The sequence below is a fragment of the Rhinatrema bivittatum genome, chromosome 15 (assembly GCF_901001135.1).
Source record: "Rhinatrema bivittatum chromosome 15, aRhiBiv1.1, whole genome shotgun sequence".
Taxonomy (NCBI): domain Eukaryota; kingdom Metazoa; phylum Chordata; class Amphibia; order Gymnophiona; family Rhinatrematidae; genus Rhinatrema; species Rhinatrema bivittatum.
The window spans coordinates 74901390-74926205 of NC_042629.1; the positions used below are offsets into that span (position 1 = coordinate 74901390).

The window sequence follows — 24816 nt, forward strand, 5'->3', positions numbered from 1 at the left end:
TTGTTTACTGTTTTAATCTTCACCGCCTCTTCTAGAAAGGCATTCCAGGGGTCCATCACCCGCTCTGGGAAGAAATATTTCCTGATGTTGGTTCTGAGTCGTCCCCATGACCCCTAGTTCTACTGATTTCTTTCCAACGGAGAAGGTTTGTCTGTTGAGAATCATTAAAACCTTTCAGATATCTGAAGGTCTGTATCTTATCTCCCCTGCTCCTCCTTTTCTCCAGGGTGTACATATTTATATCCTTCATCCTCTCTTCATAAGTCTCCTGATACAAATCCCACACTATTTTGGTCACCTTTATCTGGACCGCCTCCATCCTGTCTCTATTCCTTTTCAGATACAGTCGCCAGAACTGAACACTGTACTCCAGGTGAGGTCACTGAGAACCTATATAAGGGCATTATAACCTCCTTTTTCTTACTGGTAATTCCTCTCTCTATGAGGCCCAGCATTCTTCTGGCTTTAGCTATCACCTTGTCACATTGCTTCACCGTCTTCAGATCGCCAGACACTATCACCCCAAGGTCCCTCTCTCAGTCAGTGCACATAAATCTTTCATTCCTCAGCAATACAGATGCGTGACCACTCTTCAAGCTTTCTTAAATTATTTTTCCTGTTCAAACCCAGATTAGTCCAGACAAGTGGGTTTTGCATCCCTACCAGCAGATGGAGGCAGAGAACAAAACCTTGAGGCTCTGCTACTTAACTGAGAGCCACCTGCAGTCCTTCAGTATTTCTCTGTCTCCAGCAGATAGCAGAGGTGCAATCCTGCAGTCTGTTTTAAATAGAAAATGTATTAGAAAAAGACTGCTTTTGGAGGCTATTTGTTCGGCAAGATGGATTTCAGAGCGTCAGGATCCGTTCTTGGTATTTCCAGTCCTGAGGTTCCATCCCTCTTACCAAAGGTGGTGTCCTCCTTTCATGTTAATCTGTTTTGCTGCCGGCCTTTCCGGAGTGGTCTCTGGATTCGCCAGAGTCCAAGGATCTTCATTTTTTGGATGTGCAGTGGGTTCTGTTGCGATATCTTAAGGTCACTAACAGTGTTTGGTGATAGGACCATCTCTTTCTTTTTTTTTTTAATTTGTAACTTTTATTGGCAACATGTAAACAGCCTGTACAAATTCCACTAGAATGAGTAAGCATAAGGTATACAAAAACAGATACAGTGAAATATTGCAACTACATCAATAAGGGCATGTCACCATAGTGATGATAATTACCCTAGCTTCCCCCCCCCCCCCCCCCCCCCCCCATGAGGCGTACAACTATTGTCCTTAGAATATTGGGTAAGAAAAACAAAGCATATACACAGGCAGTATAGATATGTGGATAGAGGCTCAACACCAAGGTCCCGGTGTGGGCCTTCAGAATGCAAAGGGTTACTGGAATCTCTCAAACCACCCTCACTAATGCAAAACCATGAGAGAACTGGACTGGCACTGCCTAACAGCCTCCCATAGTATTGTGCAGCCAACGATCATAGGGTCCCCATATCTTTGAAAAGTTATGTACCGACTTATTTTTATATGCAGTGATCCGTCCTAGACTATGCATATTCCGGACCGCTGCCTGCACCATAAGTATTGTAGGTACCTCCGTGTCTTTCCAATATTGTGCAATAAGGCATCTCGCCGCGGTGACCACGTACTTAATAAAATAATTATGAAATTTATAAGCGTCCTTGAGTTCGTCATTCAGCAATGCTTGAGACGGAGTTAGTTGAACGGTGATTCGTAATATAGTTGTAATCCAATCAGAAATCGAACTCCACAGGGAACGAATCCTGGGGCAAGTCCACCATAAATGAAAAAATGTGCCTTTTGCCCGACATTGCTTCCAGCACAGTCCAGAAAAACTCGGTCTCATGTGTTGCAGCTGGACTGGGGTAACATACCATCGGAAGAACAATTTGTATCCATTTTCGATATGCTTGGCTGAAATTAAACCTGTTCGCAGGCCGTGAAACACCCGCAACCAGTCCTCCTTAGTCCAATCACACTGTAAGTCCAGCTGCCATGCTCGAATATGAGAAGCAGAAAGGGAAAAACCACCACACAATAAACTATATATATTAGAAATATGTCTATCTACCTTATTTGCATGTCTGCACATGCTTTCAAAGGAGGACACCCCTTTTGTTAAATCTTTTTCTACCTGGTTGCTATTGTAAAAATGTCGAACTTGCAAATATTTAAACAAATCTGCAGGTGTCAAATTGTGCCGTTCTCGCAACGTCTGAAATGGAAGCAACCCCCCTGGTGCCCACACATGAGCAAGTTGCGAGATACCACTGGAAATCCAATGAGAAAAGGCCAAAGGATGCCCCGCAGGCCGGAATGCATTATGATGAAATAAATGAGTGCTATGAAAGACATTTTGTGTACCCACTAAGGTTTTCTTCCATTGTGCCCAAATCGACAGAGTTACCTCAACCGCTTCCGGTAACTGCCCACCCCGGGGCCAGGTATTCCTCCTTTGCCACAGAAGCGCACAAATGGGTAAAGTCCCTATGATTGCCCTTTGTGTTCCTATGCCATTCTACAGCTGCTTTTAACTGAGCGGCGGCTTGGTAGCGGGCTAGATTGGGCATCCCCAAACCTCCCTGTAAACGGGGTAGGTATAGGGTCTGCTTAGCAATTCTCGCTCTCTTGCCTTTCCACAAATATTTATTCAATCGTTTTTGCCATTTATCCAAAAGCTTTACCGGAATCCGAATTGGCAATGTTTGTAAAAGATATAAAAGCCGAGGCATAACATTCATTTTAACCACCGCCAGTCTTCCCAACCAAGAAATGTGGTACCGGTCCCACTCCTCAAGGTCCTTGTAGATTTTAGTCAATAAAGGCGGGTAATTGAGTTGATACAAGGTATCACACACCCCCAGATATACCCCCAGGTATTTTAATTTTTGCTTGGCCCACTTGAAAGGATAGCCTTGTTGAATCTGAACCACCATTGCCGGTGACAGGGATATGTTTAATAATTCAGATTTCTCCCAGTTAATAGTGAACCCCGATACTGAGCTAAATTCAGTAATTTCTTTAGTGACTTCCCTAAGGGATTGCAGCGGATCAGTAATGGTAAATAAAATGTCGTCTGCAAATAAGGAAAGCTTTGACGAGAAGTCACCAACCTGTATCCCAGATATCAACTGGTTACTCCTAATTTTTTGAGCAAATGGTTCCAAAAAAAGAGCAAACAATAATGGGGATAGGGGACAGCCTTGCCTGGTCCCTCTCTGTACGGCAAAAGGCAAAGAATACCCCCCATTAATTTTGAGACAGGCTGTGGGAGCCTCATATAATTTCTGTATCCACATGATGAATCTATCCCCTAAGTGAAATTGGCTCAAGGTCCGGAATAAAAAGGGCCAGTGAACATAGTCAAAGGCTTTCTCTGCATCAATAGCCAGGAGAGTCATAGGAATTTGATGGGATTTGGCCCACCACATAGCATCAACCGCCTTCCTGACGTTATCGGACGCCATGCGACCTGGAATGAAGCCCGACTGATCTGGATGGATCAAGTCGGGGAGAAAAGTATTGAGCCTGTGTGCCAGTATTTTTGCAAGTAATTTCATATCCAAATTTATTAAGGAGATGGGGCGATAAGAACCGCATAAAGTAGGGTCACGCCCCGGCTTGGCTAGAAGGGTAACCCCCGCCAGATTCGCCTCCCTGGATAGGGAACCCTGACCCTGCAGTGAGTTAAATAATTTTACCAGAGGGGGAATTAATGTGTTTGCGAATTTTTTATAAAAAGCGGCCGTAAAGCCGTCCACTCCGGGAGATTTGCCCTGTTTCAAAGCCCCTATGGCCCACAACACCTCCGCTCCTGTGACGTCCCGAGTTAAAAATTTTTAACCTTCCGGAGATACCCGGGGGAGCTGTGTGGTCGACAGGTATTGATCTATCTCTGCTGAGTGAATAGTAGGATTAGTTGCATAAAGAGCTGTGTAAAATCGCAAAAACCTTTGCCTAATTTCGGTATTGGAAGTAATTATCTTTCCCTGTTCATCTTTTAACTTTACAATATTGAGTACAGATTGTTTGACCTTTAACTTGCGGGCCAGGTATCTTCCAGCCTTATTCCCTCCTTCGTAGAATGACTGTTTTGCGCGCTCTAGTTGGAATGCTACCTGAGCCGCTTCAATTTCCACCAATTGCAATCTTAATTTATCCATTTGTGCCAAAAGGTGGTTATTCCCGGTAGTGGAATGTAAAAGTTCAAGCCTTTGTATCTGCCCAATAATTTCAATCTTATCCCTCTGTTTCTGTTTTTTCACATAAGCTCCTCTGGCAATAAGCCGACCCCTAATTACTGCTTTAAGACAGTCCCACAGCGTGGTGGGGGCCGTCTCTGGCGTATCATTTATTTGTAGGTAATCCTGAATATTTGAATTTATAAGGTCACAGAAGTCTTCATCTGCCAACAGGCTGTCGTTAAGCTTCCAGTACCGTATGCCCTGGTCCATGGCAGAAAATACTATCTGTAAAGATACTGGGCTATGATCTGACCAGGTAGCAGTCCCTATAGTCAGGTTGCTAACATGGTTGGAGCAGCTTTTGGTAACCAGCAAATAATCTATTCTAGAATATGTCTTATGGGCTTTAGAAAAAAAAGTATATCCCCGTCGATTGGGGTGCCAAACCCTCCATGTATCAATTAAACTGTACCTTCGTAGGAAGCGGTGGAAACTCTTACGATCTTTCTTCTTAGTTTGAGTATTCCCTTGTGAATTATCCAGACTAGGGTTGGAGGTCAGATTAAAGTCTCCCCCTAGTATCAAGTGACCCTCTGCACATTGATCTATAATCTGAGATAAGCGAGCTAGGTATGGTCCCTGAGCGCTATTGGGAGCATATACACTTAACAAAGAATATTTTTCCCCACCAATAGCAATGATCACCATTAGATATCTACCCTCTGGATCTGAATAACATGCTATTTCTTCATACATGAGGTCTCTGTGAATTAAAATGCCAACCCCAAGGTACTTATGAGACAGTGGCCTAGCCGCCCAGTATTGCTTTGGGTAATCATGATGTTGAAGTAAGCGTTCATATCTCTTTTTTAAATGTGTTTCCTGGACCATCCCAATCATAACCTTATGGTAAGCCAAGTCAGAAAATAGAGACTGCCGTTTAAGTGGCGAGTTCAGCCCCTTAACATTAAGAGACCAAATATTTATATTTGCCATAACATCTGAATAATATTTCCTATAGAAGAAACCCCTGAACCCCAGTGTACAATAATGCGGTTCTGCCGGCTTTGCTGTAAGTTTAGGTGTACCCTCACACATAGAAACAAAACATAATAGCTTGGTCCCACCTCATTTCCCCCCCCCCTCCCCGCTTTCCCATCCCTTCTGCCGCATATTCCTCGCTTGAGGAACATACTGCCAGTGAAAAGGAGGAAACAATCATACCAACAGTTGCCTTCCACCCGACATCTTACAAAACTTATAAAAATCATCAAGCAATACTTTAAGGCTCCCCTTTTTATAGCTCAGGAAGAGCCCCTGAACGAAAACCATATTGATATGAGTCCAGTAACTTGTAATAACATTTATACCAACGAAGGAGACAGAAAGTCAGTGCTCCGAGCAGGCAAAACTTGAAACAGTGAATGTAATGGCCGTAAGGCACAGCGCCTTTCTCTTGTAGCCGATTCGGAGCAGCCACGACCATCAAGGGAAAAAATAACTGGTAAAGGATTACACATCCTGCAGGTTCTCACCCGTGTGGGTCTTGCTCCGGTTGTCGGCGCAACCTTTTGTCTCCCCTATTTACTCTTTGCCACCTCGGCGGTTCCTCTTTGCGGGCACTAGGCGGCGGAGGCGCCGGTAATTCTGCACAATCACGATATCCCGCCTCTTTTAAAATTTGTGAAGCCTCCACGGGTGTCCTCACTCTATGCGATGCCCCTTTTACGGCGAAGCTGATCCCGAACGGGAACAGCCAGCGATACCGGATATTTTCTCGTCTAAGAAGCCCCGTTATAGGCTGGAATTCCCTCCGTTTCCTGATGGTAGATGGCGCGAGATCAATAAAAATCATGAGCTCGTGCCCTTGCCACTGCCACGTGGCCTGCCGTCTCGCTATACTCGCGATTTTTTCTTTGAGTCCAAAATCCTGGTAACAAGCTATGATATCTTTAGGCACATTATTGCCCCTTGGGCCCAGCACTCTATGAGCTCGCACAATTTGAACAGTGGCAACTGGATCTGCGGCCTTATCCACCTCACCTTCAGCAAGCAGCATGGTGCTGATTTGAACCACTACAGCTGCGCAGTCAGCATAGTCAGGAAGCTCCGGTATGCCGCGAAAGCGGAGATTTTGCCGTCTGGACCTATTTTCAAGGTCCTCGACTTTGTCCTGAAGGCGTTCCATCTCGCTGTGTAGCGTGGTCAGACGCTCTCGGGCAATTTTTATTCCGTCGCTGTTGGCTTCTGCTCTCGTCTCTACTTCGAATATGCGCCGACCGTGTTCTGCTATGTCCCCGCGAAGCTCCTCAATCGAGGTCTTGATATCCGCAGTGTTGGCCGCAATTTCTTTTTTCAGGTCCGCAAACCAACCCCGCATTTCGGACCTGGTTGGTAATTCAAGATGTTCATGCGGCGAATCTGCCCGGCCGACCGCCGGATTCTCATCGGCCTCCGGTGCGTCCGCCATGTTGGATTCCAGCGGCTCTCCTTCCAGCCCAATTTTACGATACGAGTACTTCGTGAAATCAAACGTTTTTCGTCTGGTCGTCATCTGCTACTCTTCCTATAACATAAGGTTGTAGTTGACACCTCGGGCGTCTAGCTAGGGGGCTTGATGAAGATAGATTCTGTCGGTCATCGGAGGAGACTCGGGTTTAGGCTGCCATCTGTTTGGATGACGTCACTTCCTCCTCAGGACCATCTCTTTCTGTTGTTTTGGTGGGGCAAAGAAAGGGATCAAAGCCAGACCAAGATGGCTGCCGATTGAGAAGCAAGCTGAGAGAGCTCTCTCCCTGCTCCGTTTTCTTTCTCTCTCTATTAAATAAGCCGTACACTAAACGGAAAGCCTAGCTGAGGGAGAATATTTATAACTCTCCCTCTTTGGACTTACTTCAACCTCGGATTGAGGGCTTTTTCACCGTTCCACCGACAGTGTTCTGGGAGCGAACACCTGTGCGGGGTCAGACGCCAAGCAAACGGCGCTCCCGCTGGCTGAGGAGATATCATTGAGCCCCGATGTGCCGATAACGCTATCTCCTCCTTTCACCACGGTTCGTGTTGGAATGGAGCCCTCCCCGGTTAGTTCCGAGGTTGCTCTGGAGGTGCGGATGTCAGGGCAGTCGAAGATTCAGCCGCTGCTGCCTCGTCCGAGGATTTAGAGAATTTCTCTTTCTCTTTGGACGTAGCATGGGCGGACGTCGGTGTGGGAAAACAAGGTATGCCTGGCACTAAAGACTGCTCTGATTACTTTGGAAGCCTTCTAGTTCCTCTTTAACCAATCATCTTGTGGTGCAAAGGCTGAAGGTTTGGACTCCCGGGTTTCCTTGGTTGAGAAAATTAACAGAAACTGGTTCAGTCTGACCTGAATTGTACCAAGAAGTTGGAGAATATTGAGAATTCTGAGAGATTTGAACCTGAGGGTTCCTAATTTTCCCCTTATTAAAATGATTTCTCCTTTAGATTGGTTTAAAAACAATATTTCTCATGTTCTTAAGTTTCCGCTGGACGCTATGCCGGTTATTACCAGGGCATATTATCTGCCACAACGGGAGGAAGATGCAACTGGAAATAATCTCCAGATTTGCCTTTGAATTTGACAGATATACTCGAATCATCACGAGAGACTTTGCTGGTCTCTTTTGCTTTTTTTAAGCGATAGAAACTTAGTTCTTAGATTTTTCTTTCGCAATAGGCTACATCCGTTTTATGGTCAGAAAATACCGCTAGACCCTGATGTTACCAGAACAACTCAAGAGTGTAGAAAAAAGTTTCTATGAGGGCACAATTCTTATTGAGATACCCCTGTAAATGTTTGCTTAAACATCTTAATACTAATTATTATGTTTTCTTCGAACCTTCTCAACTGCGGTCATTCCTTGATTCACATGCCTAGAGATTGCTCTTATGTGGGATCGGCTAATTAGGGTAGAATGGTGTTGAATGTGCTTCTCTATTTCTTTTTTCATATTTGCATTGTAATTTCTGCTCTTATTTCCTCATTTTCTTATTATTTAGAGGAATATGTATAGGATTTTTTTTCTGTTTTGAGATTCTCTATATAATTTTGGTGTTGTACACTTCCTTTTTCTGGTACAAGTATTCTTATGTTTTTTGTTAAAATTCATTAAAAATAAAATTAAAAAAAAAAAGGGATCAAAGCTTCTAAAGCCAAGATTTTGCATTGGCTAAAAGAGAGCATTTGTTCGGCTTATATTTGTAAAGGTCGAGTAGCGTTGCTAGGTCTGCACGTACAGTCTAGGGCAGCGCAAGCTGCCTCCTGGGCGGAGTGTCAGGTGCTTTTGCCTCAGGAGATATGCAGAGCTGCGCTGTGGTCTTCGCTCCATACTTTCACCAGACATTACCGTTTGGATGTTCGGGCACAGGAAGATGCCGCATTTGGTGAGAGTGTATTGCATGTGGGTCTTTCAGGGTCCCACCCAGAGTAGGGGTGCTTGCTTGGGTACATCCCACTTGTCTGGACTGATCTGGGTATGAACAGGAAAGGAAAACTTGTTCTTTCCTGCTAATTTTTGTTCCTGTAATACCCCAGATCAGTCCAGAGACCCAGCCCCTTTCTGCCAAAAGACCACATTTCCTGTTTGGATTTTCAGATTGTATCCGCAAAATGTAAATAGGTTGAGCCACTGAGGTTAAGCGGTTAGGGGGCTCCAAACCTGAGATGGCAAACCCTAGTTTGGGATTCAGTTTTCTCTACTCATTGTCATGGGTATAGGTAAGTACTGAGGGACTGCAGGGGGCACTCTCAGTTATGTAGCAGTGCCTCAAAGTTTTGGCCTCTGCCTCCACCGGCTGGTAGGGATGCAAAACCCACTTGTCTGGACTGATCTGGGGTATTACAGGGACGAAAATTAGTAGCTAAGAACCAATTTTCCTTTCATTCTTTCTACTCCTTCAGGCATGTCCACTCTGTTGCAGATCTTAGTATCATCTGCAGATAGACAAACTTTACCTTCTATCCCTTCCACTATATTTCTCACAAAGATATTGAACAGAACCAGTCCCAAAACCGATCCCTGTGGCATTCTGTGTAACACGGTTCTCTCTTCAGAGTAGGTTCCATTTACCCTTACACACTGTCTCCTGCCAGTTTGTAATCCACTCCACCATCTTGGCACTGACTTCCAAGCTTCTCATTTTATTCATGTGCATCCTATGCAGAACCGTATCAAAAGCTTTACTGAAATCATATTGAGCATTCTTCCTCATTCCAATTCTCTAGTCACCCAATTAAAAAAATCAATCACATTTGTCTGACAGGATCTTGACCCGGCGAATCCATGCTGTCTTGGGTCTAGCAATCTTCCTGACAGTAGATAGTTCTCTATCCTTTCCTTCAGCAGAGTCTCCATTAATTTTCCCACCAGCATGTAGTTTCCAGCCTCCTCTCGCTACCACTCTTTTGAAGCAGGCCCACCATCGCTCTTCTCCAGTCCCATGGCACCACTCCCATTTCCAGGGATCTATTGAACAGGTCGCGCAGCGGACCCGCCAGCACATCTGAGCTCCCTCAGTATGCTGGGATGTACCTCAGTTTGCCTAGCTTCTCCCATACATTCTATTCTGTAATGAGCTGCAAGTACAGCACAAAGGAGCACAAGGAAACTTGAAGAGTCAAAAAGAAATCTTGACTTTCTATACCCTTTCTGTATAATCTAATGCTTTTTGCTCTGCTCTGTAGGTACGAGATGAAGGGCTCTCAGTTTCATTACGAAGCTCGCAAAAATAATGAACTAGTGAGGAATAGCAAGGACTTCCAGGCCCTGTATGACTACCGCCAGGAGCTGGCTGCAGGTTCCAGGGACTTCCAGGAGCACCTGAAGCCCACGGATATGGACTTGTTTTACCAGGACAGTCACCTCTGAGCTCTGAACTCCAAACCCAGTGAGGGTAGATCAACAGAAGAGAGAGCGTGCTGAACCATTCCCTTTTTTTGTTTGTTTGTTTTTTTTGTAATAATTCAAACAGCCACTCATTGAAACATTTTGTAAAATCATTTGTGACCAGCATTAAAACTTGGAGTGGAAAGTGCTGAAGCCAATGAAAAGTTTAACTTGATCTAAGCAGTACAGATTAGGAGGCTGGGGAAGGCAGAATCTCGTTCAGTTTCATTAATGTGTTTGTTAAATTAGACCTTGTGCAGGCTTACCACAGATGTAACTGTGAACCCTATGAAAATTAAGTGGGATTAATTCTTAAAGGCTGATGTGGCTACTGGGCATGCCAGTTAGTTGCTGTGTTTTCCACCATCTTCTTTTTTTTTTTTTTTTTTTTTATTTTTTAATTTTCAAATTTCACAGATTATTACATGAAATATTTCAAAAGAAATTCGGTACATATACTGAGGAAGATAAATGCCCATATATCACATCTCTTAGATAGAAAAAAAAAATTTCTACGCACCTTAATATAGGAATTGTGGGGGCAAGAGAATATAAGAGCGAATAACAAACAATTTCCATATACTCAAATTAGATAGGGGAGTTACTCTATTTCTTTAAGTCGATCACTTGACAGGAACATAATTGGGGTGACCCAACAGGAAATCTTTCAATTGCATTGGATCGAAAAAGACATAACTATTTCCCTGATATCTAACGCAGCATTTGCAGGGGAATTTTAAGACAATCCAGGCTCCCATACTAAAAACCCTTTCTTTCATAACAAGGAATTCCTTCCTGCGTTATTTTAGTAACATCAGGATACATCCACAGCTTAGCCCCATAAAATAGGGCTTATCTATTTCTCAAAAACATTTTCGATCTGATATAAACGCGAATGTTATTAGCATGGCTTTTCTTTCCTTTATTTCTGTTTCTATTGATAGTTCAAGTAATTCAGAAATATCCATAGAAGGTATGTTGTCTCCTTCAACCTCACGACCCGGCTGGGGAAGGTAGTATACTCTAGTACATACAGGTAATGCCATCTCAGGTATCTTCAATATTTCCTTCATGTATGTTTTGAACAGCTCAGCAGGTGAAATCATCTGACCATAGGGAAGTTTATCACTCGTAAATTCATCATCCTTGAATTATTCTCAACTTTCTCAATTCTTTTTTCCATTGTCATTTCTGATTTAATAAAGTTTTGTTGTAAGGACTCCATTTTTTGTAAACGTTCCTCGTGGTCTTGTACTTTCAAGTTAAAGGCATGGATCATATTTTTATTCTCCTTAGTTTGATTTTTTACCTCAGTTAATAACTGTGCTATTGATTTCAAAGCCATATCAATGGCTTTTAAGGCATACCAAACCTTCCCCAGCGTTATGTCCTCCGATTGCCCAAGGTTAACATTAACTGCTATGGATTCCGGTCGGGTCTCACCCTATTCACTCTGTGTAGCCGTACGCAATGTGTCACCTAAGATGGTAATATCAGTTTGGGTCAGCTCTTCTCCTCCAGGACCCGTCTCCAGCAACCCGCGGACTCCTCCTCCTCTCGGGACGGCCATTCCAAACTCACTCGTCCCGGGGCTCACCTGCTCCACAATCAGACTCCAGATGTAAACCTCCTCGAGCCGGCTCAAGCAGGGACGAGTCGCTCTGTGCTGGAGGCGCCGGCCTGATTGGCTCGCCGGAGCTCAGGGTGACATCCAAGGTCAGGGGGGAGTGCGTTCGCTCTACCGGTGTCCCACCGACGTTCCAGTTACTCCAGTCAGGAAGCCTTTAATGCAAGCTGAGAAGGGTCCAAAACTGGAGAGCTAGTCAATGCTCCCCGAATTTTCCCCTTTCGCTTAGTGTGAGGCATTTTCTTTAGGTAAGTGAGTCTCAATAGGTAAGTGTCCATGGGACCGAGAACAGGGGAGGGAGTGGGTGGTGAAGTGTTTTCCCTTTTCTCCCCATTTCATTCAAAGCTGTGCGCCAATGGCGGCTACGTGCTGCACTGCCAACGGTTTTAAAGAGCCAGCCGGGCTCTTAGCAATGATGTCACTCCAGCAACTCTGAATGGGGAGGATCAGGTAACCCGCGATCTTTCCCGGTCAGCTTAGTCCTCCACTCTTGGCCTCACCGGATCTCCTACTACCTTCTCCTTACAGGCTCCCCCAGCCAGAGCTTTCTTTAAGCTTGTATCAGCGCTGCCTGGATGCTTGGGGAGATTTGCCCCTTTCTGATTTTGCCAGCGATGATCCATCTCCTTGGTCTGAGGGGAATGGACCAAGGGAGATATGACGGGGGTGTCCCCTCCTAGATTGAGCCATGGGCTGAGGTGGCATGACATCAGGTTCAGGCCTGTGGGGCCTGAAATGGACTTGTCCTTCTTTTCCTGGGTAGAATTCTTCCAGGGATTGCAGACATTTGTACAGGGCGGTCTTCTGAATCAGCAGTGCCTACATAGGTAGGTCCGTGCACTCCAAGTGCTCCTCCGACTGTCTCCACGGTCAAGTACCATGGCACAATACGGCCTGACTAAGCTCAAATGCAGGTGGATCAGGATGATACCAATGATGCTGTTGGTGACCCTTCTGATGAGAAAGGGGACATTGCCCCCAGATTTGGAGCCATATCAAACTCTTCTCCGTTTCTTTCATAGAGATGAGTTGCCGAGTTTGATCTCTCAGACCTTGAAGACCTTTGGAATGGCTGGGCCTGACTCCTTGAGGATGCAGAAGAAGGATCCTGTTTTGGTCACCCTATGCAAGACTTCTTGTTTCTTTCCCCTCCTGGATGCAATCCAGTTGATCGATCTGGAAAGGCGTGCACCAGAGGCATCTTTTAAAGGAGGATGCATCTTGGCAGGTTTATAACCCTTGGATCTGCAGGCCAGAGAGCAGTTGCATTTCCCTAGGGTGGACATCTTGGTGTGTTCTGTCAAGAAACGTACCACCATCTTGGTAGAGGGAGGTGCGGCACTGAAGGATGCTCAGGATAGGAGGAGTGAGGCTATCCCAAAGTAAGCCTTTGAGGCAGTGACAATGAACTTGCTTGCAAATTGCTTTTTGTTGCACCTTGGTAGCTCGGGCTACCTTGCGTCTTTTGTCAAGACTCTGGTGGCGCCAGGTTCGGGGGTTGCCGCTTTAGCTGATGCGGGCTGTGACTTAGTTTGCACAACTGCCAGAGGAGTGGTTCCAGTTATTGCGACCAGACAGCAGCTGTGGCTGCGCAACTAGTTGGTGGATACTATTTCAAAGTCCAATCTTACCAAGCTGCACTTCAAGGGCTCGCCTTTATTTGGCAGTGAATTGAAAAAACAATGGCAAGTAAATGGGGAGAGATCCAGGTCCCTCAATGCCAGTGGACAAGAAACCCATTGCCCGGTCTTTTCAGACAAGTGGCTGCTCTCGAGACTACCAGCATTTTGGCCTTATAGAAGAGGTTCTTCCCAGAGTCCCATCCCTTCCACAAGCCTCAGTCCTTTCACCTCCGAGGACCTCGAAAGGATGCAGGCTCCAGAGGTGGAGTCCCTCAGTCTTCCCAATGATGGTTTGCAGGCTCACCTGTTGGTGCAGAAGTTAGGTGGTTGTCTATCTCTTTTTGTTTTTATCACAGCTGGTTCCAGATTACTTCAGATCAATGGGTTCTCGAAGTGACTCAGGACGGGTATACTCTAGAATTTCTTCACATTCCTCTGATGCTTTCATTGTGTCTCCATGCAACATCCCTCAGAAGAGGGTAGAAGTGGAAACGACATTACAATGGCTGTTGAACCTGAAAGCAGTGATTCCTGTTCCCAAATCGCAGAGAAATATGAGCCATTGTTCCATTTATTTTGTCAGGCCCCAGAAAGAAGGGTCATTTCAGTCCATACTGGATCTCAAGGGCGTCACCTAACATTTACGAGTCATGCATTCCAGGGTGGAAACAGCATGCTCTGTCATAATGGCAGTTCAAGCAGGGGAGTCCCTCACATCTCTGGATGTGACGGAGGCATATCTGCATATTCCCATCTGTCGGGAACATCAGTGGTTCCTCTGATTTGCTATTCTGGACCATCATTACCAGTTTCAGTCCTTGCATTTCAGGCTAGCCACAGCGCCCAGGACCTTTTCCAATATCATGGGGGTGATAGTGGCGGCTCTCTGCAAGGAAGGCATTCTAGTTCACCCCTATCTGGATGACTGGTTGATTTGAGCCAAGAGAGTGGAAGGGAGTCTTTGCACATCCCGCAGGGTAGTATCCTTGTTTCAGGAACTAGGTTGGTTGGTGAATCTGGCCAAGAGCAATTTGTATCCGTCTCAGACCCTGGAGTATCTCTAGGTTCGATTTGATACAAGGCAGGGCAGAGTACTTCTGCTGGAGTCTCGGATCCACACTTTGAGGCTGCGAGTTTGATCCCTGTGGAATTCTGTTTGTCCAAGCAAGTGGTGTTATCTGCAGGTCCTAGGGTTGATGGCTGCCACGTTAGAAATGGTTCTCTGGGCGAGGGCATATATGCGGCCTCTTCAACATGTGTTACTCTCCCGATGGAGTGCTCAGTCGCAGAACTATGCAGTGAGGCTGCTTCTCTCATTAGAGGCGAGATCCCAGTTGGACTGGTTGTTACAGGCAGATCATCTCAGGAAGGGAATTTCCCTGACAATGCCGGATTGGTTGGTACTCATGACAGATGCGAGCCTCCAGGACTGGGGAGCTTACTGTCAGGTGGTACAAGGGCACTAGAATGCAGCAGAGCAACAATGGAACATCAACAACCTGGAGGCAAGAGCGGTTCGGTTGGGGTACCTGCGGTTCACCAAGCGGCTAGAGCAACATCTCCTAAGCATATCCGCCTTTCACACTGCTGGAAAGGACAATATCAGAGCCGATTTCCTCAGCAGGAGAAACTTGGACCCAGGAGAATGGGAACTGGTGGAAGAAGCCCTTCAGCTCCTGATGAACCACTGGAGCCTTCCAGATCTAGGCCTGTTGGCAATCAACAACGCAGAAATTCCACGCTTCTTCAGTTGCAGGTGGGACCCAAAAGCAATGGGCATTGATGCTCTTGTTCAGAAGTGGCCATGTGGCACCCTTCTGTATGCATTCCGCCTTGGCCTCTGGTAGATTGCAAGTCAAATTAATGCTGTCCTTTTAGTAGCTCTGGATTGGGCTCAAAAGCTGTGGTATGCTGATCTCCAGAGACTTCTGGTGGGCAGTCCCCTCAGGCTACCATTTTGGATGGATCTGTTGTATTGGGGGCCCATTTTGCACAAGAAGCCAGATCAGTTCTGTCTTGTGGTTTGGCCATTGAAAGGGCTTGGTTGTTGAAGCAGGGTTTTTTGCTTGATGTAATTTCCACTCTTCTTCGGGCCTAGACATTTTCTACTTCTCTAGCCTACGTTAGAATTTGGAGGGTCTTTGAGGCCTATTGTTCTGAGTGAGGTTCTCAACCACCAAAGCTGAATATTCCTTTGATTTTGGGATTTTAACAGGACAGCTTGCTTAAAGGTTTGGCCCTTATCACTTTGAAGGTTCAAGTTGCAGCCCTGGCTTGTTATAGGGGGAGAGTCGATAGAGAGTTTTTGTCTTCCCATCTGGATGTATCCAGTTTCTTGTAGGGAGTTAAGCATCTTCGCTCCCCATTGCAGCTTCCGGTGCCTCTGTGGTACCTTAGCTTGGTCCTCGAGTTTTTTGGCAGGTCCAGCCTTTCAACCACTGCGGCTGATTAACTTGAAGATGGATTTTCTGGTGGCAATCGGTTTGGCACATTGGGTGTCTGAGCTGCAGGCTCTTTTCTACTGTGAGCCTTTTCTCTGTATGACTCTGGGTACAGTTCAACTTGATACTATGCCCTCTTTTTTGCCCAAAGTAGTTTTGTAGTTTCTTTTGAATCAGTCCATTTCTCTGCCTGCCTTGGACAGGGACAGATATGATGCTGAGTACCATCTTTTGCGTTCCTGGGACGTCAAGCATCATTTACTGTGGTACCTGGAGGTGACTAACACTGTTTGGAAGTCTCATTGCCTGTTTGTGCTCCATGGTGGAGGTAAACAGGGAGCTCTGGTGACACGGACAACGATAGCCCGCTGGGTTAAGAAGGTCATTACGGCAGCCTATGTGAGTGCTGAGGTTGCCACACCAAAACAGATTAGACTACACTCCTCGAGGGCTCAGGCGGTGTCGTAGACGGAACTTCGTTTGTTGTCATCTGCTGAAATATGCCGAACGGCGACATGGTCATCTTTGCATACCTTCTCCAAGTATTACCACTTTGATGTTAGAGCTAGGTAGGATGCCACATTTGCATGGGCGGTTTTCACTGGACCGCTGGCAGCCTCCTGCCCTTTTCGAGATTAGCCTTGGTACATCCCATGTGTTGGGATTGACCTGCCCGAACACTGAGGAAGGAGAAATTACTACTTACCTGATGATTTCCTTAATCTCAGACCTGCCCTCGGCTGCCGATGTTTATGCAGGACTGGGCAAGCTATGCAGAATATGATTCCTGCGCTTTGTGGAATACTGGTAAATGGCTTTTCTAGCCCTTAGTTTGCTAGATATGTTCCTTCTTTTGGCTGAGTTCAGTGTTTTGTTGGTTGAGGAACATGAATGGTTGGCTGTTGGTAATGTTCAAGTATAATCAGTTTTGTCCACAGTTTGGCTTTTCCAGAGAATACTGGCAGACTGATGTCGGGATGGGACTATGTGGCTGTGATGTCAGCTTTTGCTTCGTCTCCAACTGCTGACAGAGGTGCATAACCCACTCATTGGATTTGACCTGCCCTTACAGAGGAAAGGGAATTAATGGGTAAGTAGTCATTTCTCCTTTCTGCAGATGAATGCTACGCTCATTCTGCAAAGCTAAACATTAAAGGGAAGTCAATAACTGTTCAAAAAGAAACAAGAAGGAAAGGGAGGTTGCACTCTCGTTGATAAGTTTTTTAAAAAATTCATAGTGTACACACAATGCAACACCACAAGGGGGCAGCAAAGGGGCCAATTTCACTGTATGCTGCTAGTGCCCAAACTTATGCCCTTTATCCTTGGCATGGAGATGCATAAAGCTGCATTTCAGCACAGATAATGGGGAGATGCTCCCTGGTAGACTACAATGCAAATCCTCCCAAGATACATTAATGTTTTAATAATGTCTTCTGTATTTGCAACAGTAATGTTTACCCGTCTGTTCCTGCCCTCTAAGCCCTTTTTAATGCTTAGCAGGATGTGTGCATGCTGCGAGCAACTCGTCAGGCCGATGCAATATTGTGCGCTGAGCCTAGCACACAGGTTAAGGAGCGCATGAATGCACGTTTTGGACGTGCATCCATAACCGCAATGGAATAAGGTGATGAGGGCCTCCAAACTCGCTCGTAGCTAATAGCGCTCATCACATGTAAATTCCATGGAGATGAGGCTATTAGCTGTTTACACGCAATGCAAAAAATCCCCGTATACCCAACGTGCACTTTTTAACCTGTCAAATTGTATGCCTGCCCATGCAAAAGTCTTGATGTAAAAAAAAAAAAAAGGTTGGGGGGCACACAATATATACACCCAGGGCCATGTATATTATGCAAGCATATTGTGCCAGTAAATTAGCTGCTGCGGGATAAAACAGACACACATAAATTCAGCGTCCATTTTGGTAACCTGCATACACAGGGTACTTAATATTTATTTATTCACGGCTTCATTTACTGCCAATTGGTCCATGCACAGTCACATGTCAGTGAAAGGACCAATCATCTTTCAGAAGGCTGTCCTGAAAGGGGGTTGGTCCTTTCACTGGCAAGAAAGGACCAATCGGTAACAGCCCTGCTGGGGGGGAGCTCTAGCCAGCTGTTGTGGATGCACAGCCACTTTGCCTGGGAGCCCAATGCAGAGCGCTAGGGATGCACCAATTATCCATTGCACATTCCTCTCAGCACAGCAGCTCATGTGCATATTGTATCATCCGTTCACCAATCACAAAAGAATTCCTGTTTTAGTGAAGAGTTAGTTTGCTATCAAAGCGTACACAGCACTTGAATGCATTTGAAAGTGGCTTACTTTTGGTTATCTACGTGAAAACGCTTCAGAAACCCAAGTAAGCTAAGGGCCTGATATGAAGGAAGAGGCTGCCAATTGCATCTCTGAACTTCATCAGAGGGGACATGCAGGAAAGCCATGTTCTTTCCCAGAGAGGATCTCGGGTCTCCTCCCGTCAGCAAAGGATTGGTCTCACTTAACACCAAATGTTGGTCTTGGTGCGATCTGGAGAGGTTGGGGTTCAGAGGCAGAATTGTCCTGAGACAGAACCAGTATATGCCCATAGGTTAGATACACACAAAACAGGTTTGCACAGCCCTGGAAAAGGTTAAATGGATTAAAAAAACAAGGACTATGTAACAGGGAAGACATCGCTGCTCATCAATTAAGGGAATGTATTTGGCTTGCTAATTAATGACTTTGAAATAGAGCGGCAGGAGCCTGCACTGGTGAGAGGATGGAAGGCAGGAAGAGGGAGACTGCAGGAGTCCATCAAATAGAAGAGATCCCAAAATAGCAGCAGCTTGCTGTCTTTCAGCCGCCTTTTTTTTTTTTTTTTTTTTAATTAGGAACCTTGAAAGGGAAATCAGTTGCAAATGAGATCTACATTTTATTTGAAAGACACTGGTAGATATTTGCCAAACTAATTTGCCTCTGAAGAAGTTCAAATAAATGAATATTGATGGCCAAACTCAGGATGAAATGATGGGGATGTTTCTTGGTGTTTTAGGTCCAGCCGACAGCCCAGAATATCTCAGGTGCCAGACCTGCCATGCATACGAGTGACTTATGTTCTGCCAAGTAAGGAAAGTGAAGTACAGGGCCTTCTTGGATTGATGCAAGGTCAATGGCTGATAATGCACTTGTGACCTTTGTTCTTAAGCTTTCGGTTTTAAATTTAAAAAAGGACTCATTTAACTATGCTAGCATTAAGATCCCAAGAGGGATTGTTGTGTGGCTTGCTATTTGTTTCCATTTTATTGGGATTGCTTAGGTTGAAAAGAGGTGAATTACATTATTTTGGATTCTCTGTACGTACCCAGGCTCCTGGGTGGCGGTGGAGCCAAATCCAGCCAATGAGGCGAGGCTGGTCTACTCCTCGCTTCCAGCGATAGGGAGCCAGTTGGCTTTGTTTTTCGAGGAGTGGGCCAAGGTCACATCAGACCAGTGGGTCTTAAGTGTAATAAACAAGGTTACACTTAAGAATTTGCTCAGCCACTAAGAGATTTGTTCATTGTTTCCCTGTGTACTTACAAGGAAAAGAAGTTAGCAGTGCGGGAAACCGTCTTATTATATATATATATATATATATATATATATATATATATATATATATATATATAATTTTGTCTGTACATGTTGGGAGCCATTGTTCCTGTGCCCCTGGAGGAGCAGGGGACAGGCCGCTATTCCATTTATTTCATAGTCCCCAAGAAGGAGGGCACGTTCTACCCAATCCTCGATTTAAAAAAGGTGAATGTGGCTCTAAAGGTTCCTCAGTTTCGAATGGAAACTCTGCGTTCGGTGATTGCCTCAGTGTACAAGGGGGGACTACCTGACATCTCTGGATTGGATTGAAGCAAACTTGCACATAGGAGTCCAGCCTGATCAAAGATATCTGAAATTCATGGTTCAGGGAGAACATTTTCAGTTTGCTGCTCTGCCCTTTGGTCTGGCGACGGCACCCAGGACCTTCACCAAGGTGATGATCATGGTGGCTGCAGCTCTCTGGAAGGACGGGATCTTGCTTCACCCCTATCTGGACAACTTGCTGATCCGAGCAAAGTTAGAAATCCTTTGCCGGCAAGCAGTGGACAGAACTTTCCCTTACGGTACTTGTTGACTATCGGTCTCCTGCCGGTATTTAGCCTTAGATGGAGTTTACCACATACGACAGGACCTAGTCCTCCGGCGCCTGAGATAGTTGAGATGTCTAAGAGTCATCTTTTCCCTTCCCAGGTTTTGGAATTCCTGGGGGTGTGTTTCAATACTGAGGTGGGGGAAGATATTTCTCACCAAAGAGCGGATTTCCAAATTGCAAGCTCAAGTTCACGGATTATTGAAGAAGCAGGTCTGGGATTACTTGCAAGTTCTCGGGTCTATGACTTCCAGCTTGGAGTTGGTTGCAAGGGTGTTTGCTCATATGAGGCATCTACAGTCTGCTTTACTATCCTGCTGGGACCCGTTGTCAGAGCAGTTTCAGCTACCACTTCTTCTTATAGAGTTTGCCAGATCCAGTCTCTCATGGTGGCTCGTTCCAGACAAGTTGAGATGAGGTGTGGGCCTAGAAATCCCGGTCTGATGGATCATCATCACTGATGCCTGTCTCTCCGGATGGGGAGCGGTGTGTTAGGACCACTCCGTACAGAGCCAGTGGTCTAAGAACATAAAGTGCCATACTGGGTCAGACCAAGGGTCCATCAAGCCCAGCATCCTGTTTCCAACAGTGGCCAATCCAGGCCACAAGAACCTGGCAAGTACCCAAAAACTAAGTCTATTCCATGTAACCATTGCTAATGGCAGTGTCTACAGAGAAAGCCCTATGGTCCATCAATCACTTAGAGACGAGAGCTGTATGTCTGGCTGTACAGGTGTTTCTGCCCCTGGTGAGGGGGAAGCCGGTGAGAGTCTTGTTGGACAATGCGATGACAGTGGCTTACATCAACCGACAGGGTGGCACCAAGAGTCAAATAGTGGCTCAGGACGCCCGGGATATCCTCAGCTGGGCAGAACAATATCTAGTGCTGTTAGCAGCCTCTCACATACCGGGCACGGACAATGTGCAAGCGGATTTTCTGAGCCGACAACAGCTGGACTCCGGAGTGGAAGCTGTCAGAGGAAGCGATGTGCCTCATCAGTTGTAGATGGGGCACTCCGTGCACGAATCTAATGGCGAGTTTCCGCAATGCCAAGACCACAGTTCTTCAATCGAAGGAGGGAATGAGGAGCAGAAGAGGTAGATGCCTTAGTTCTACCTTGGCTGACAGACGTCTTTCTGTATGTGTTTCCACCTTGGCAGCTGGTGGGCAAGGTCTTGCAACAAATAGAGGTCCATCCAGGCAAAATGATCCTCATTGTGCCAGAGTGGCCGAGGTGTCCATGGTTTACTGACTTGATCAGCCTAGTTAGTGAATGATCGTTGCCTCTAACTCACCTGCCAAATCTCCTGTGTCAAGGCCCCATATTTTCAGATCAGGTGGCTCACTTTTGTCTAGCAGTTTGGCTTTTGAAAGGGAGCGATCAAGGAATAAGGGTTATTCAGAAGGGGTCATCGCTCAGGAAGGCTTCCATCTCCTAGGCATATGTGAGGGGATGGAGAGTTTTTGAGGTCTGGTGTACAGAGCAAGGGGTGGATCCTATGCGAGCCTCGGTGGCACATATTCTGGCCTTTTTAGCAAAAGGGTTTGGTAAAGGGTTTATCCTTTAATTCCTCCAGAGTTCAGGTGGCGGCTTTGGGCTGTCTTGAGGTAAGGTTCAAGGGGCATCTTTAGCTACACATCCGGATGTGGTGCATTTTCTCTGAGGAGCAAAGCATTTGCGTCCTGCGGTTTTGAAGCCTCGTCCCTCCTGGAGCCTTAACATAGTCTTTAAGAGCTTGTGTGCTGCCCTGTTCAAACCTCTGAGACAAACTACTATGAAAGATCTCACTTTGAAGGTGGTTTTCTTGGGGGCAATTTGTACGGCTCGACATATCTCAGAGCTTCAGGCCTCGTCACATAGAGCCTTTTTTGAGATTTTCGGATTCAGGAGTCTCCTTGAGGACGGTTCCTTCCTTTCTGCCAAAAGAGGTGTCGTCATTCCACTTAAATCACGCAATGGAACTCCGTCCTTCCCAAGTTTGGATCCTACGGCACCTCAGACAAAAGAGTTGCAATGTTTGGATGTAAAGCGTGCATTGTTGCAGTACCTGATGGTCTCAAACAGCTTCTGTTTGTCAGATCATCTTTTTTTGCTATGGAGTTGTGCAAAAAATGGGTCATGAGGCATCAAAAGCCACAATTGTGAGGCGGTTGAAAGAGGTTATTGGCTCCGTGCATATCTGCCAGGGTCGTCCTGTCTCTGAGGGGTTAAGCGCTCATTCTATGCATTCTCAGATGACCTCCTGGGCTGAGTGTTAGCAAGTTTCGTCACAAGAGATCTGTAGAGCGGCTACTTGGAAGTCTTTACACACTTTCGCCAGACATTTGGATGTTCAGGTCCCAGAAGCCAGGGGTTTTGGGGAGAGTGTGATTCAAGTGGGACTCTCGCAATCCCACCCCATTTAGGGAAGCTTTGGTACATCCCAGGAGTCTGGACTGATCTGGGTTCATACAGGGAAAGGAAAAATGGTTCTTACCTGTTAATTTTCATTCCTGTAGTACCACACATCAGTCCAGAGTCCTGCCCTCTGGAGAAAAGGGAGGTTTGGAGAGTCCGCTCGATCTGATTTTGTGATTACTCTGAAGAATGGCACAGGTTTTGATAGTCCTACACAGGGTTTTGTGTGGGCATGGCTATATGTTCCAGGTTTCCACTTCCAACTGCTTGTTCAGGAGATGTATGTTAGTTATTATATTGGTATTTGATTTGATTTTGACTTGGGTAGAGATTAATACTAGGGGCTGCAGGTGGCACCTCATGTTATGTGGCAGTGTCATTAATACTCTCTCTGTCTCCATCTGCTGGAGGGGAGGTAAAACCCAGCAGTCTGGACTGATCTGTGGTACTACAGTAATGAAAATTAACAGGTAAAAAACAATTTTCCTTTATGTCTCAGTGCATGGATGAAAACACCATGATACTGTGTGATAAAAGAGATCCATGCAGTAAATACTAGAGAACTACAAGAAGTTAGTCACAAAAATATTATGCTGACATTTATTCAACCCATTTGGAACAACCTCTGTGCCAGCAGTGGCTACCTTCAGATCTAGCCAAATGCTCTTTAGCCTTTCTAGCCAACTTGTCTCTAAATCTTATCAGACCCTTTAGTGGTATCAAGCATCCAGTGAGCTCTTGGCCAAAACTAGGGTGAAGCTAGCCACGTTTTACAGGATAACATGCTATTAAGAGCCGCTCAGTACGGAACTCTCTTCAGATCGTGCTTTGTTGTACTATGCAAGGGCATTATGAGCACGGATTACTTCCAGCGGCTCTTTCAACCTCTCAAACAAGAGATGCTTCTGAGAAAAGCCACTCAGCAGAGACCAATTCCACTCTACCTCCAAACCAGCTTGCACCAGTGCATCTCGTCAGTTCCACAGCAAATGCAGAATGAGAAAGAAAGGCGACTGCCGGAAAAAGGCTTTGTCCTTCTGTTTAGTGTGGGTGAAGGAGGCAGGGTTCAAACTCTCCCTCAGCAGGCATCGAAGACATCCTCGCTGCTGGGCCAGCTAAATCACAGGAGTCAACTTGGCAGTTCTCTCAGTTAAAATCAAATTATGTTACAGGACTGTATAGGAGCCTGATTGTTCACCAATGCAATAGTAATGATGACTTAGCCCACCTTTAAAGGGGGGAATTAGGAGATTAAACTAACATTGTTGAAGATAAACTGGCAGAATGTTTATTTGAGTATTTATGGATGTATTAGAACAATGATGTATGTTTGTTTTCCCAATAAAATCATAAATTAAAAAAAAAAAATCTAATTATGTTTACTTCAGCCAGAGGAACTTCCCCATATAGAAAGCACTACCCAGTGGTGTTTCCTATTTTGTTTATTTTGCTTTAAATAAATGCAGTGCTAGAATTGTTTTGTTAGATAATAAATTCCATTATACAAATTATAGGCTTCGGCATGTTCAGCATGGAGGGCAAGTGCTTTATAAAACCCACCCACTATACAAGTCACAATATACAGATTTCAGAAATCTTTAGCAAAGAAGCGGAATGCACGGGCTGGGAGCAGCCTCCACTTTCCAGAGTAAGAATTCTTCCCAACGTCAAGGCCTGGGAATGATGGAGCAGCCCCACTGCAACTAGGAAAGGAATTTGCACCTGAAGAATGGAGCATCCTTGGATTACAAAGTCAAATTTGTTAAAATAACAGAGTAAGTGCGAAAAGAGCATGGGCCAGGTCCAGGCCCCATCTGGAACCCCTAAAGCTGAAAGGCAAAATCAGGAGGCCCGCGTCAAATTATGCGATGCCAGAATCGCATGAAAGTGAAGGCAACAGTGAGGAATTCCAGCCCGGGTGTGTGGCGAGCCTTGCGGCGGTGCTCACAGAAATGATACTGCAGTAAAGCAATGCTGAACACTCGGGCCCGTGGGCTCTCAAGGCCAAGTCCTATTAGAGCGAGAAAGAGCCCAAGTCCTGGATGAACACTGGAATCTTCATCACTCGATCCCAATTTATAAGTTATTGGATTAAGACTGATCATTGGCATAACAGCGAGTGCTACAGGAGACGAAAAGCAGACAGAGGAAGAGAGGCTCGCTCTCCAGTCCCACTATGGCTCCTCCACCGCCAAAGCCCAGCTCCTTTGCAGTCTGCCCCGCTGGTGGCTTACGCTGGTTCTGCACTCTTATAACCTTTAGCGGAGGTGGCTAAAAATAGAAAGAAAAGATTTAAGCCATGAGTTTACTTTTCAGAAGAGCATGCACTTGCAAGTTACTTTTTATGAACATGAAATGCATGAAAACAGCTTAAAGCAGATGAAAAATTCATCAGAATAAATCTGCATAGAATGAGAGATTATTTAGTAGAATATTTTTTTCCTCCTTT

The 24816-nt window shown here is 45.5% G+C and overlaps 2 protein-coding genes across 7 annotated transcripts in view; one reads left to right on the forward strand and one right to left on the reverse strand.

The window, feature by feature from the left end:
* Nucleotides 1-24816, forward strand: part of LOC115076736 — a 34147-nt gene that overhangs the window by 5731 nt on the left and 3600 nt on the right. For 5 of the 6 annotated variants that reach the window (XM_029578545.1, XM_029578550.1, XM_029578547.1 and 2 more), the window contains one exon: nucleotides 9909-11332. The exons of the other annotated variant lie outside the window; for it this stretch is intronic. In XM_029578545.1, coding sequence (XP_029434405.1) covers nucleotides 9909-10092 — 184 coding nt within the window. In that variant the 3' untranslated portion in view covers nucleotides 10093-11332. Of the gene's footprint in view, nucleotides 1-9908; nucleotides 11333-24816 lie in introns of those variants that run through there. 6 annotated transcript variants of the gene reach the window in all.
* Nucleotides 23792-24816, reverse strand: part of VWA1 (von Willebrand factor A domain containing 1) — a 35506-nt gene continuing 34481 nt past the window's right edge. The window contains exon 6 of the mRNA XM_029578543.1: nucleotides 23792-24638. Within this exon, the coding sequence (XP_029434403.1) occupies nucleotides 24598-24638 (41 nt within the window). The 3' untranslated portion in view covers nucleotides 23792-24597. The remainder of the gene's footprint in view (nucleotides 24639-24816) is intronic.